We start from the raw sequence: 14,261 nt of genomic DNA, 5'->3' as shown, positions 1-14,261 counted from the left end.
GTAAAGCTTGATGAATTTAAAGAATGTACGAAAAGGATTGCATGAGTGTACATGATCTTTTGAGACTATTAAAATCACTATGAAGTTAAACTCTTGATTTCTTTAGTGTCCGGTCTTGAGACCATGGAACTGTCTTGGCTTCCCATTACAATTAGAGTTCTTTCCAAATTGGTGATGTTGATAAATGCGAAGGACAAAGCTATAAACACTATGTGAAAAAAGGCCCATATTTGACAGTCTTAGCCCGTCAAATTTTGAGAAATTTGACGGACCCTCCCGTCAAATATGTTTGTCAAATATTCTCTTGTAGAATTTTTTTTTTGACGGCCCTGGACTATCAAATTTTTTCTTGTAGAATGGGCTTTAAAAAAATAAAAAAAAAATCCATAGAATATGACCATCGAATATGGAGGTTTAACAAACAATAGACGGTCCTCTAATTCACCAATCACAATAAATGAAATAATAAAAAAAAAAATCAGAAAAATAACAAACAAAACAAAAATCATAAAACAAGCTCCAAATTAAACTAAACAGCTCAAAATTCATATTATATATTGAAATTTCATTACTAAACAAGCTCTAATTGAAGTAATTGGGCAGTTACAAATGAAATTACGTCACATAATTATTTAGAAATAAAATACAGTTAGAAGCAAATGGTTGTGATGCCCTTGATCTCTTCTAACTCTCTCCGTTCTATCGGTCTTCTTATTTTCCTCAAGGTTTGGATTTCCCCCACATTGCTACTGTTCTAAAAGAAATCCTAATAGCGCTCTCGTACCTACACGAAAAAAATTTGATGTATTGAGATATCAACCCAAAGTAATAGAAGAACATATTTAGATTTTATTCACAAATGTTAAAAAATAATAAATATGTTACCAAAAGTGCTAGAACATGGTTCTATGTTGGAAGTGGCCTAAAGTACTACAATGGATCTATGTTGAGAATGTGAGAATCATCAAAATGTAGAAATTGAACAATACTAACCTTATTGAAGGAAAGTCTTGAGTGAGATAGCAAGAACAAGTCATTTGAGAATAACAAACAGCCCAAACCCAATTTCAAGAAATCTAAGAAACAGGATCTTCGCCTAATCAATAAATGTCCAAATTAATTAATATTGGCATATACAAATTTTTCACGAATTCAGGAAAAACAAATAAGAAACTACTCCATAAATAGCATAAAGAAATATCCAAGTTCATGGATAATCGAACCAACTTCCTCATATCAAATGACAGATCAAATCATGTAGGATCAGATTCACTACAAAGATTTTACCAGAAAGATTGAGAAGGACTATATTTTCAAAAGGCGTGCATCAAGTAGTTATACAATTATATTTGAATACTTTGGTTGTAGAATCTAGTACATGGTGCTAGCTTGCTACTAACCACTAGTTTGCTTGCTTAGTAATTGCAGAATCTAGTAAATTTGAAAGTGGAAGATATAAGGATCTTATACATATAATAACTGATGTTACTGCACCAAGCGAAAAAATAAACTTATTTAGAAAATCATTACTAATGTACTATATTCTATCATAGAGATTAAATAGAAGTTAACCCTAGCCCAAAAAGGCACTTGGAGCAACAAGTGCTTAAAAGAGATTGTCATCAATTGCCTAGTTTATAAGTTATGACTTACGAGTGTAGTTCCTCAATACTGAAAATGAGAGAGTAAATCCTGAACAACAGGTGATGAAAATTACATTGGAAAATATGATCGATTATATTGAGATGTGCAATAAAATGCATTTGGAACTACTTTCTAAAATTCACAAATAACATTGCAAAAAAAAAAAAACAGCATTTTCGAATAACAAAAAATGGTGGTGACACCTAAACATGTATCTAGGATGGCCTAAAACAATAGCTGCTGGAATTGTAATAATGATGTCTTTAAGTTTTCCCCTGTTCTGCAGAACTCCAAGGATGTGTGCAAATATGAAATGCATTTGGACGGCAAGAAAGGTTTGGAAGTTTGGCACTTAAACAGTGGAAGTTTCAAGTAACTTGTGGACATGGAATAGTGATCTATAAGGAAGAATGCAGAACATCCGTTAAGTAAATGGTAACAACGGATTGATCAGTCACTGCCTTACTGGTAAATGAAATTAAAGTTTCACCAAGATACATAGAGCAGAACCATCATAATGGTTTGTGGAAAGTGTAACATTAAAAAGATTCAAGATACAAGCAAGCATGTATCACTATCGCAAGTAGGACTAAGTACTGATATTGGTTGAAAACCCATACTCACGTGCATGGATTTTACTAGCCATAGATAGAAGTAACAACATGATAAGAGTTTGTAGTTATGGCCGAAGTTCATTTCAAGAACAAAAACTAACAAAATGTACCGATCGAAGAAAACAAACACCAAAAACAAAGAAATCTCATAATCTAAGAAAGGGATTAACATTAAAATGTACCGCCGTTGTTTTGCCACGTTGAATAGCTTCTTTTGCAATATTGTATTTTCTTTTTAGCTGCCATGAAACAGATAAATGATGTTAACAAGTTAAAATCACCTATGGAGCAATGAGAATGTCAACATAACTGAAGTCTAAATAGCAGTCTAGGAGCCAACATATTTGATTTGAAGATGTTGAAGCACAAGAAAGGTAAAGTATTCAGTTGGAATGGATACATATACATTGACTTAATTGTTTTATCAAATTGAGGCACCAACTAGTCAACTAAATATCAAAGTTGCAACAAGGATTTAAAATGTGATAGTGGCATGCATACCTCGTACAGGATGATTCTTGTTTATATGAGAAAAGCAATCTGCAATAACAGTGAGATGTCAGTATCATATAATTATAATTGTGGGTACTATTGAATTTTCTACATATATGTATTACCATGTAACTCCTTTTTTAAAAAAATTAAAAAAATTGAGGGTACAATGAATGGTCTAAACATCCATTTTACAACAAAATTCAATGGTCTTGAATAGATACGAAGGCAGCTATCAATATCCTCCTTACCATATCAGAGACATAACAGAAACTCCTGGTTTGCGTTCCTGGAGCTTGAACTGTCAAGGCTTCACCTCTGCATGAGCACAAAGCAAAAGCATAAGCAATAGCTAATGCCATAAAAAGATGAGCGAGCAGAAAGGTTTCTATTGCCCCCAACAGGTCAAGGTATGATGAAGAAATAACCGAGTCATATAAAAGAGAAATACACCATCTCAAGAAAATTTGATTGGGATATGACACATAGAAACAGTTCTCTATCAAAAGAATAAAAAAACATAATCAACAGCCAAGAAAGAAAATTAGAAGTTACCGGAGTGCTTGAGCTATAAAATTGCTGACAACACGCCCGTGATCAATATTCATGCGTGGCCCATACGTATTGAAGATTTGAGCAATGCGTATTTCTGTTACAGAGTTGAACCAAATATTGAGACAAGTGAGTGTATTATATTGAAGATCACTATAGACACCACAGAAGTAGCAAATAATTAATGGTATGTTACCAATGCCATGCTGCCTATTCCTCTGCATCATTCTACCAATAGAAGAAAAGATGATGGAATGTTTGTATTTGTAAGATAAGATTGGCACCACAACTAAAGCATATACTCTAACTAAATACTTTATGCGGGAGTGATATCACCCAACACTTGGGTGATATATAACAATCAAACAAAGAAAATAATTATGAAAATAAAGAAAATTAAGAGTACCTCATTTTTTTCATTTTCCATCAATCTATCCACTAGGTGAGAACCAATGAATCCGGCGCCCCCAGTAACCAAAATTCGCATATTGGACTATCATCACAATTAGAGTACTCATTAGATCATGTAAATAACTAAAAATAATTCAACGAAACATTTTATGTTTCAAAAAGCACCAAATACCCATGATCCATTTTCCCAAACTATGACATCTCACTCGAGCATATAAGTTAGTAAATGGTGTGCACAAGACACAAAACAATACAACCAATTTAAAACTTAAAAGAGGAAACCTGAGGAAAATTCAAAAACATTCCAATGTATGGAGTCATGGAAAACAAGTGACACACTTGGAGGCTAGGAAGAATCATCTGGTGTCGTTTTCCCTGAAAATCTCATAGGGTACTACAGACTGGTTCACAAGGCTGATTTTTAGTGAGAATAAGGTCACTTCCATCACAAATATCAGCTCATTCTTAAACTTATCAACCTCATCAATTGTGAACTTAAAGTAGATTAGGATTTCAATTGTCCAGATTCTTTTAAATTATATGTTTGATATGTTACAATGAGCTATTTTAAAAAATTGAAGGTGAAATAGGCAGTCACAGGGTTAGAAGTGTTGGGTTTTTTTTTTTTGTGAGGATGGTTTCCTCTCCAAAATCAACAAACAGAACTCCTAGTCCTATGAGAAATGAACTCGAGGTTAAGGGTGAAATACTTGCATTGTTAGGACATATAAACTTTAGAGGTAAATATACAATACAAAATAACTTGGAAACAATAATAAAATATGTAGGCCAATTTAGTACAATTCAAAGTTATAATAGTCAATGACTTGGGAGTTGGAACATTGATGAATCCCACTCAAAAAGATTTGAAAGTATTGAAACCACTTACAAGCAAGATTTAAAATTTTGTTATGAAGCAATGTTTTGATCAGGAGAAAAACCAAAACATCCTCCATCACAACATTCGGAGTCCATGTCCCATAAGGGTCTCAGACGAAACTGGGATATACCACCGAAACATTCTAAACAGCACAAAACCTTGAAGTTTGAACCATGATTACGTATCTTTCCCCACTTGTTAAATAATTTCACATAATGCCAACCCCATTCTTCTAAATATAGAGAAGGAACAAAAGAAGGAAAATAGAAAAAGAAAAAAGGAAAAGGATGTTAAAGTGTAGATTGCTAGGCAGTATTTGGAGGAGCTCAAGGTTCCCACCAATTCAGCATATATTAGCATAACTCAACCACTTGTCAAAAAAGTTAAAAAAAAAAAAAAATACCACCCACAAATACATATATTTTACAAGTAAATGATTTTTTTTATTAAAAAGGCGGACGAGGAGACCAATCAAGAAAACATGAAAAGAAAGAAACATTAAAAAGACAAATACAAACCGACAAAGCAATAATATGGAAATTGAACAAACCCGATCTCATCTCCCCACAAGACCTTCGAAAAAAAACACCAATGAACTCTCTAAAGAGCTTACAGAAGGAATGAGCGGCTGTAAAACACGGGCAAGAAACTCTAGCGTTATCTATAGCTCTCTTGGGGTAGTAGACCATCAAAATATTTACAACACTCCACTAGAACAAACACTTATATCCATCTTGGGTCACAAATAAACTAACAGAATCACAAATCCATAGATGAATGTAAATGTCATAAATATAGAGATGAATGCAGGAGTGCAAACGAATATGATACAATTCCCATCTGATGTTTCCAGAGTGAAAATGAAAGAGAGCAAACAGAGGAAGAAATGGCAATATTCACCAAAAATAAATAAAGAGAAAAGAAAAAGGAACACATACAACCCAGTAAACTATTGTTGCGTGACAACCTAGATTTGTGGTTCTTTATTTATCCCTTAACTTTTATGAGAGATTAACAAATGTGTTTTTATGTGAATATTGTTTCCTTCGTAAGAAAAAACAATATCTATATATCAAATAAAGGCAGAAAAACATTTTTTTATCTGTAAAATGCAGAATAACTTATTTTGATTAGAATCAACATAGATAAAAGCTCGAGGAGTACAACCTATCAAATTATAACCAACCAACCAACCATGCAGTAATAAGTAAACAAGTAGTCATCTGCAACAACATACCTAGTTAGGTATTTTGGGTCATATGCCCCATAGACAACATCATAGTGCCCATCCAAAGAATCTACTAGTTCTAGGTCGCATGTCAACATATCCCCCCTGCAAAGATCATTCTTAGAGATATTTAGGTAACTTTTTTTTTCTGACAGGTAAAAAGTCAAAAGTTAGAAAGTGAAGTTGGATTTAAGGGTGGTTTGAACCTAAGACGTGGGAACACTCCACACATCTTACCAACTTAGCTAGTTGGCACTTCATTTAGATAGCATATGCAAGTAGTGTAAACATAGGCTGATCAACTTACTCGTATCTCTTACGCTGGTCAAGGCTCAAAATCACTTCAAAGACTGTATCCAAGCTTGCATCAACAACACCAACAGACTTAACAAGGACACTTTTACCGCTCTACAAAGAAAAAAAAAACCTCTCAAAGGAAATCATGAAGATTCTACACTAAGGAGACACTCAACTGGTAGTGTATGAAAATTATTTCAATTATCTGGGTCTCAATTGAAGTAAACTCGTCTCGTTATTGACTTGAATGTAACATAAAAGAGAAACAAAGCTAAATGCATGGTTTTCAAAATGCGTGTTTGATTAACCAAGTAAGCAAATTTGAGACCAGAAATGCAAATTCAGAAAGCTTCACAAACTATTGAAATAACAGATGCTAGGAAATGTAGGTGTACTTCTCATAAACTCTCTCTACGAACACAACAACATCACCTTTTCATACATCACCTCTAGAGGTAAAAATAGAATTTTCAATTTGTAACTATAAGCATAAAACAAGTAAAAATTGTAACTACAAGCATACATCACCTTTGTATACAACAAGTACATAAGCAGTTGGATGATCATCCATAACTCTCTATCTATAAAATTCATAGTAAAGAATGACCTGAGAAGCATAGAAAGAACACGTTAGTAAAGACTTTGCACTTCCCTTTTTCCCTTAGATTATTGGACTTTGACCTCACCTCACAATCCATCACCCATCTTTTCAAACTTATCATACTCTTTTTTACTTAATCCAAGACACCCCTTGCTAACACACTTGCTTTCTTTCTCTCTCTTTCAATGTTATGTTTTAATCCAATTCCAAACCCTTCTATGTTTGGCTCAAATCAACATAACTATCAGTTGAAAAAAGTGTGAAAGATTTAAAGTGAAGCTTAACCATAATAACTGAACTACTTGTATGACTAAATTGAATTTTTTTCAAGAACAAATGCTGGTTTCCTATGACTAATCCACTTGTAAAGGAAATATATAAGAGATCAGGGACTGCAGAATCCCACATCACAAAGTCCATTGGGACAACTTGTATCAAATGGGAGACACAAAAAAGGACAAGAGAGAGAGAGAGAGAGAGGCAAGTTACCTTAGCTCCAGGCAAAATATATATAGTTCTTCCTAGTAGAAGGCAATTACATACAGAAAACATAGTGAACTGAATTTTGAAAACTACATCAACATCATCCATACTCTATACAAATATTGGGTGAACAATGGCATTTGCTTATTTGGGAATTAATCTCATATCAACCACCACCCATTTGCTAGCTTTATGTGTTAAGTCAAAATACAAAGCAATTCAAGTTTGCACTGCAATGAAGGCCACAAGTCTCCTAAACTCAAATAGAGAAAAAGAAAAAAAAATTCAAGAAACAAAAAGTGATCAATTGGATTTTTTTTTCTGGTCAAGAGGATCAGATCTTAATCTCCTAACAAACCAAGAGCTTTCACTCAAAATAACCAAACTTACAATATCAATTAATAAGGATAATTACATTCTTATTTGAAAAGTGATCTCATTTAATCCATACCTTCAATTATAAAATCAATATGTGTGTGTGTATGCACGTGTGTCCATTAAAGAAGACTAACAAGGGAATAAAAAATTATATATTTTTATCCCCAACAGTTCTTTTTATTCTCTTTTATCCATGAAACCAGGCAGATTATATACTTTGATGAAACCTATAGCAAAAGTCCAATCTACAATCTACATGGCTATGATTTCTCAAGAATCTGACCATCTAATTCAACATTTGGAAACCAATTTCACAGAAACAAAAAATAGAACCAAACCAATTGCTTTAGAAAATCAACAAACACCTGAAAACACTAAAAGATGTTCATTGTACAACAAAAATTAACCAAAAACCCAACTTTCCACTTCATATACCTTCAAAACCTCAACAAAACAGAATAATCTCACAATTTCATATCCAAACCCTCATAATCCTCATAGAATCCACCATTAAAACCATCAAAATAATACAAAATGAATCACTAAAATAATCGAAGATAGATTTATCGTAAGACGCACTAGTAAACCAACAAATCATCATCGAATTTACAGTCGATTCTCTTCAAATCAAGATTTACAGTCGATCATACCTAGAAAAGTGAGAATACCTTAGCAGAAACTCAACTTCCAATCTAAGACGACGGATTGTGACAAAATCGAAACCTTAGAGAGTTCAATCCGATTACGTGAGAGAAATCGAAACCCTAGAGACTTCAAATCCGATTGCGATTACGTCAGAAAGATATGGAAGTGAGAGAGATCTATCGAGGGAGACAGATCGAAAGAGAGATCGATCGAGGGAGAGACTGTGAGAGAAAGAGATGGAGAGGTCGATCGATCAAGAGAGCGACTGTGAGAAAGAGATGAAGAGGTCGATCGATCGATCGAGATAGAGAGATATAAAGAGCAAGGTCGATCGAGAGAGAGAGACTGTGAAAGAGAGACAGAGAGAGAGAGAGAGTGAGATGAGATCGAGAGAGACTGTGAGAGAGAGAGAGACAAAGACAGAGAAAGAGATAAGATCGAGAGACAGACAGTGAGAGAGTGAGATCGAACGAGAGATGGAAAACGTGGTCCGAGGGCCGCGGAATTTTGGTATTAAAATTTGACGGGCCAGGCCCATCGAATTTTTTGGTTAAAATTTCGGATTTTCACGTAGTGAAAGGAATGTGGAGGCCGTCCCCTACCCCAATAGATTATGAAGTTCCCATCGATTTGATCACCTAAAGGTCAAAGGAATTGCCTCTATATGTATTGAATCTGTTTTGCATTGTTTATTGAAGCATTACAGGTATTTTTCTTTGAACCCATTATTGGCAATACTTATCATTTTCCTTGGGTTGTTTTCAACCTTGATGGAAATTTTGTTTTTGCCAGCTTTATTTTAGTAAAAAGGTTGCTATTATTATAAATAGATGTATGTTATATATGTCTTTAACTACGTGAACATTATGGACAAAGTACAAATTAGAAATAATTGGGCCTTTGATTTCACCACCAAACAACTCAGAAGCAAATTTAAAACCCTTCTTGTTAGGATGGTTTGGGCAATATATTAAATCTTGATTCGACTAGGATGTGCATTGAGTAGAGTCAACTTGATGAATCATGAGCCAATTTAGGAAATCAATAACAGATGTGTTAAAGCTTTTAAGTATATTTAAAAGTAATTTTATCATTTATTAGGATAATTTGTTCACCGTTCTGAAAAAACAAAAAACATATGGAACGGGATATGTTTCCTCGCGTAAAAGGTTGGATGTTCACACACAATTCCGAACATATATGTCACCGGGGGTTAGCTGAGATGGTAAGAAACAACTGGGTGTGCTCCCCAAGCTGACTTCAAATCTCTATATCCCCCTCCATCAAAAGTTGACTATTTAAACGACTTCATGTGACAGGTGGGATGGTGTGCGCAACCCAAGAATTAATCCTTTTGGGTCGGGCAAAAGCCCAATGGAACAAATGCTTGCGTGCTACCACGGGGATCACCACCTCGTTACAAAAATAAATAAATAAATTCCAGTCAAATAAATGCAATTAAATCAATAATACTTGGGATATATAAAAGACATATCCCCAATACACAAAGGGACCTCTAAGTTAAGATAAACCCAACAGTTTGATTTTGCCTTTACACGATCAGGATTGTGTGAATACATGAGCTTCAGTGTCTTTTCAAGTTCTACCCATTCGACTTGGCCACATTGCCAATTTGACTCAGTGAGTTGGTTCAAACAAGTTTTAAAGCCGAGTCACGTTGGAACTGATTAGATCGAGTCAAATCAAGTAATTTTCAAGTAGACTCAGTGATTTTTAGATCGCATCTTCTGACACTATTTTATGCAATAATTGCATAGATACTGTTGCAAGTTGCAAACGCCAAATATATAAGAGCTGGTTGTGGTTGTGGTTGTGGATGGACGAGTTATAGAAACAAGAAAACATGGGCAAACCACACGCTCTGGTTATATCATATCCAGCTCAAGGCCATGTAATACCCCTCCTGGAGTTATCACACCGCTTAGCCGAACATGGGTTCAAGATCACCTTCGTTAACACAGAGTTCAATCACACACGTGTCATCTCCTCCTTAGGTGAGGAGGAGAACTACATCAAACAGAATCAGATTCATCTAATCTCAATTCCTGATGGAATGGGACCTGAAGAAGACCGAAATCAACTGGGGAACTTATCTGACTCTATCTTGAGATACATGCCGCGTTATCTCGAGGAATTGATAGAAAAGATGAATGAATCCGACGATGATAAGATCACGTGCATCATTGTTGATGAAATCATGGGTTGGGCGGTAAAAGTTGCCAAGAAGATGGGAATCCGTTGTGCAGCCTTCTGGCCTGCTGCGGCAGCGTCAAGAGTCTTGAACCTACACATTCCAAAGCTGATTGAAGGGGGAATAATTGATACAAATGGTAAGAATTATTGCAATTTTTAGAGTTTCTAGTAACACACCAACTTTTACTTATAACACATGAATCTATATATATACAGGCATTTAATTTCAAATTAGTTTTTTTTTTTCTTTTTTCTTTTTTTTTTTTGTCTATTTTTGTGACGGGATGTCCGGACCGTATGCCGGCCAATTATTATTGGTTGATGAAAAATATCTTGAAAAATATGAAAATATAACTTGCAAAGTAAGATATATCCGTATCCGACCTAGATCCGACTCTAATTAAGGGTCATCAACCCATATCCGACCCATGTTTTAATTTGGATATACTTAAAGGAACCAAATCTGCTAAATTAATATTCAGATCACTTGAATTTTGGATAAAATTCATCTTATTTTAAGTCTTAATATGCCCAATTAGTAGTATGAAGTGAGCCAATTGACCTCTTAAAGTAGCATATCTCACCCTAATACCCGCGTACATGCAATACCCTACAAATCACACATATTAGGTAAGTCGGGATAAATCCCTATTGATAGCCAACTAAGGGACTTGAACTCAAGACCTCTGCCTTTTGGAGGGAAACCCTGACCACTACTTCTAACACTAGTTGGTTCAAAACGGATTGATTTGTCTTAAGTAAAAATTGGTGTGCCAATAGAATCTATCTTCTTTTTTCCAACTATACATAATGACATGGGTACTTCACATAGGACATGTATATCAAATCAAATCTAGATTTAAAGGATCAAATCATTAAATCTAGATTTATGATTTTGTCTTGTACCATGTCTATTTTAATATAAAATAGATTCCAACAACATGCCAAGAATTTAAATTTAAATTAGTCATTTTCAAAGATTTTATAAAAGAATGATGTCATACTCCTTGATTAAGTCCAATAGCAATAGGACATAAGTGATTCATCAAATTTACATCATGCAGGTACTCCCATAAATCACCAAATGATCCACCTATCACCTACCATGCCTCCCATGAACACGGCCCATTTTGTATGGAGTTGCATTGGTGACCCAATGGTACAGCAAACCATGTTTCGATACATATTCGCATACACTGAAGCAGTTAGAGATGTTGATTGGGTTCTATGCAACTCATTCTACGATATTGAACAACCAGCTTTCCAATTGTATCCCAACTTCCTCCCAATCGGCCCATTACTTGCAAGTAGCCACCCATACCGAATTCATGGAAATTTTTGGCCCGAAGACTCAACTTGCCTACACTGGCTTGATAAACAAGCTCCTTGTTCTGTCATCTATGTAGCTTTCGGAAGCTTCACAGTCTTTAATCAGCACCAATTCCATGAGTTGGCACTGGGGCTCGAGCTTACTTGTCAACCTTTCTTGTGGGTCGTGCGGCCGGATCTCACTGATGGTCCGACCACAACATACCCAAATTGTTTTCAAGAAAGAGTAGGTTCACGTGGACAAATGGTGGGATGGGCCCCACAACAACAGGTACTGAGCCATCCTTCCATTGCTTGTTTTTTGACTCATTGTGGTTGGAATTCAACTATGGAAGGATTAAGCATGGGAGTTCCATTCCTTTGTTGGCCTTACTTTGCAGACCAATTCCATATCCAAAATTTCATTTCTGATGTTTGGAAGGTTGGATTAAAGTTGAACCCAAAAGAGAATGGAATTATCCCAAAGGAAGAAATTAATAAAAATGTTAAAGATTTGCTTGGTGATGAGAAGATAAGAGGAAGAGCTTTAGAGATAAAGGAAATGGCAAGAAAGAGTGTTAGTAAAAATGGGTCTTCTACCAAGAATTTCAACATGTTTATTGAAGTTATGAAGGGAAAATGAAAGTGATATGGATTTGAACCAATATTAAGGGTATGCTGATGACAAAAATTAGACAAACAATCTGATGGAGCAACAAAATTGGTATTCTTAAAATAAAATAGATACTTGGGAGAAAAATTGGCAAAACTCTTTGAATATTTGGTATTTCTTTTCAAATGCAAGTGTGATGTATGTTCTATTATCTATATATAATGATGATGTCTAATCAATTAAAAAGCATGAAAAACGATTGCATCTAATATAGGGTAAAACAATGAAAGAAAAAGAAAATTTGGAATCCATAAGAAAAGAGAGCTCTCAAAGAGAAATTTTATTAAATTGAAGATGGCTCTACATTGTAGTTGCAGTCTATTTATGGAAGAAAAAAAAAATTATTCCTAGTAACACAAAAATAACAAAAATTAGAAAGAAAAAAAAAATGCTAACAATAGAAGAAAAAACTAACTAACTAAGCTTAGAAATAGGTAGTAGTAAACCCTACAAGTATGGTGAAACTGCCAGTGCATGATTCTGACTTCTATAAGTAAAGTTATAATCAAAACAGAAATTTTCCTAAATTGGCAAATTTGCTGAAAAATGGTCTTAATGAAGGAATTTGACCAAAAAAGGAAAATTCGAAAGCATCAATCTTGAAGATCTTGACGTTTCTGTTCAAGAATGGGTCTCCTTGCATGATTCTAACTCTAGAACCATTCAAGTTTGTAGGTCCATGATTTCCACTAGTGGATTCAAGCCTTCTTAAGAGAAGAAATTCAAAAGATGAAAAAAACATAAAATAATTCATCTCCATTAGGACTATGAGAGATAGAGTGTTTAGAAAATAATAATTTTTATTGATAATGGTGTTAAGATACAAACCCACTAAAAGTCCAACTTAAGTTGGACTTTGGGTCAACTCCATTCCATCCATTCACATATGTCTCCAATAAATAGTTAAAAAAGCTTAATCATGATGTTTCTTGATTGCCCAACATTCAGTTCCATAAAGTATAGTTGGTCTTAATGTTGTCTAATAATAAAAAATTCCCTTATTTTGATTGGTATACACAGTACTTCAGAAGTGCACCTCTACTTTAACCATCCAAATTTGATTCAGTGGGTAACATCTTCTTCAATCTTTCCATTCTCACTTTTAATATATTTAAGATCACGGAAATTGTTGTTCCAAAGTATATTTAGATCATCAATTTTTTACTTTTGTTAGATGTCACACATTCAAATCTTTAACATAACTTTCATAAACTATGGTTCCCAATAAGATCGGAATCTATTACATATTTCAAGAATATTATTCATGTAAATTATATTGAGTTAGGATATTTACCTTGTGCCATAATAAAATGTTGATTCAATAATCGTTGGCAGTGTGCCTTTGCAATCCACGTGTTTGTCGAAGTGTTCAAATCCCAATCAAATTAATCATTTACATTCTAGACTCACCTTGTCCATGTTCTCTATATGGAACGGCTAAGATTCTAGTAATTGATGGGTGTCACTATTTTAAAACTCTCTACCTTATGTGCGTTTTCCACAATTACCAATATGGGGTTGTCAATCCTCTTTTATAGATGGAGGTTGAGGACTTAGAGTTCTTCTTTTAGTAAGATTCCTCTCCATCAAAGTTTCCTATTAACCTTAAAAGAATACTATATAATTCCAACGATATTGAGATTCTTTCAATATTTATATTTATTATCTTTATAAAATCTTTAATGCAATTAAAATACCAAACGTGAGGTCAATGGGCCATACGATTTATTCTAACATTCTCCCACTTGGTCCATTAGACTGATTGTGCTAAAGTGAATTTTCAAAATATTTTGAAAAAACTCAATTTAGGATTCTATAAATAAAATATTTTATACGTGATT

General features: G+C 34.3%; 2 protein-coding genes across 12 annotated transcripts; one reads left to right on the top strand and one right to left on the bottom strand.

The window, feature by feature from the left end:
• Positions 1-507: 507 nt before the first annotated feature.
• Positions 508-8,756, bottom strand: LOC147405890 (UDP-glucuronic acid decarboxylase 6-like). Of its 11 annotated transcripts, XR_015176132.1 has the most exons (11): positions 8,249-8,753; positions 6,647-6,725; positions 6,129-6,229; positions 5,831-5,926; positions 3,709-3,795; positions 3,306-3,399; positions 3,002-3,068; positions 2,760-2,798; positions 2,441-2,497; positions 994-1,096; positions 508-784 (listed from the first exon to the last, which is right to left on the bottom strand). XR_015176132.1 is itself a non-coding variant. In XM_086433772.1 (3 exons), the coding sequence occupies exons 1-3, from the start codon at positions 3,527-3,529 to the stop codon at positions 2,954-2,956; spliced, it is 240 nt and encodes a 79-aa protein (XP_086289898.1). In that variant the 5' UTR covers positions 3,530-3,541; the 3' UTR covers positions 2,911-2,953. The 11 variants fall into 11 exon arrangements, 1 of the variants encoding a protein (XP_086289898.1); XR_015176134.1 differs by lacking the exon at positions 994-1,096 and having other exon boundaries at positions 2,429-2,497; XR_015176131.1 differs by lacking the exon at positions 994-1,096 and having other exon boundaries at positions 510-784.
• A 1,277-nt stretch (positions 8,757-10,033) lies between these two features.
• LOC147405889 (UDP-glycosyltransferase 83A1-like) lies at positions 10,034-12,640 on the top strand. The gene is made up of 2 exons (XM_086433770.1): positions 10,034-10,576; positions 11,504-12,640. The coding sequence occupies exons 1-2, from the start codon at positions 10,090-10,092 to the stop codon at positions 12,388-12,390; spliced, it is 1,374 nt and encodes a 457-aa protein (XP_086289896.1). The 5' UTR covers positions 10,034-10,089; the 3' UTR covers positions 12,391-12,640.
• The last annotated feature ends 1,621 nt before the right edge of the window (positions 12,641-14,261 follow it).

The sequence above is a fragment of the Akebia trifoliata genome, chromosome 3, assembly GCF_017979445.1.
Source record: "Akebia trifoliata isolate Shusen 1 chromosome 3, ASM1797944v1, whole genome shotgun sequence".
NCBI classification, from domain to species: domain Eukaryota; kingdom Viridiplantae; phylum Streptophyta; class Magnoliopsida; order Ranunculales; family Lardizabalaceae; genus Akebia; species Akebia trifoliata.
This window is presented reverse-complemented; position numbering and strand designations above follow the sequence as displayed.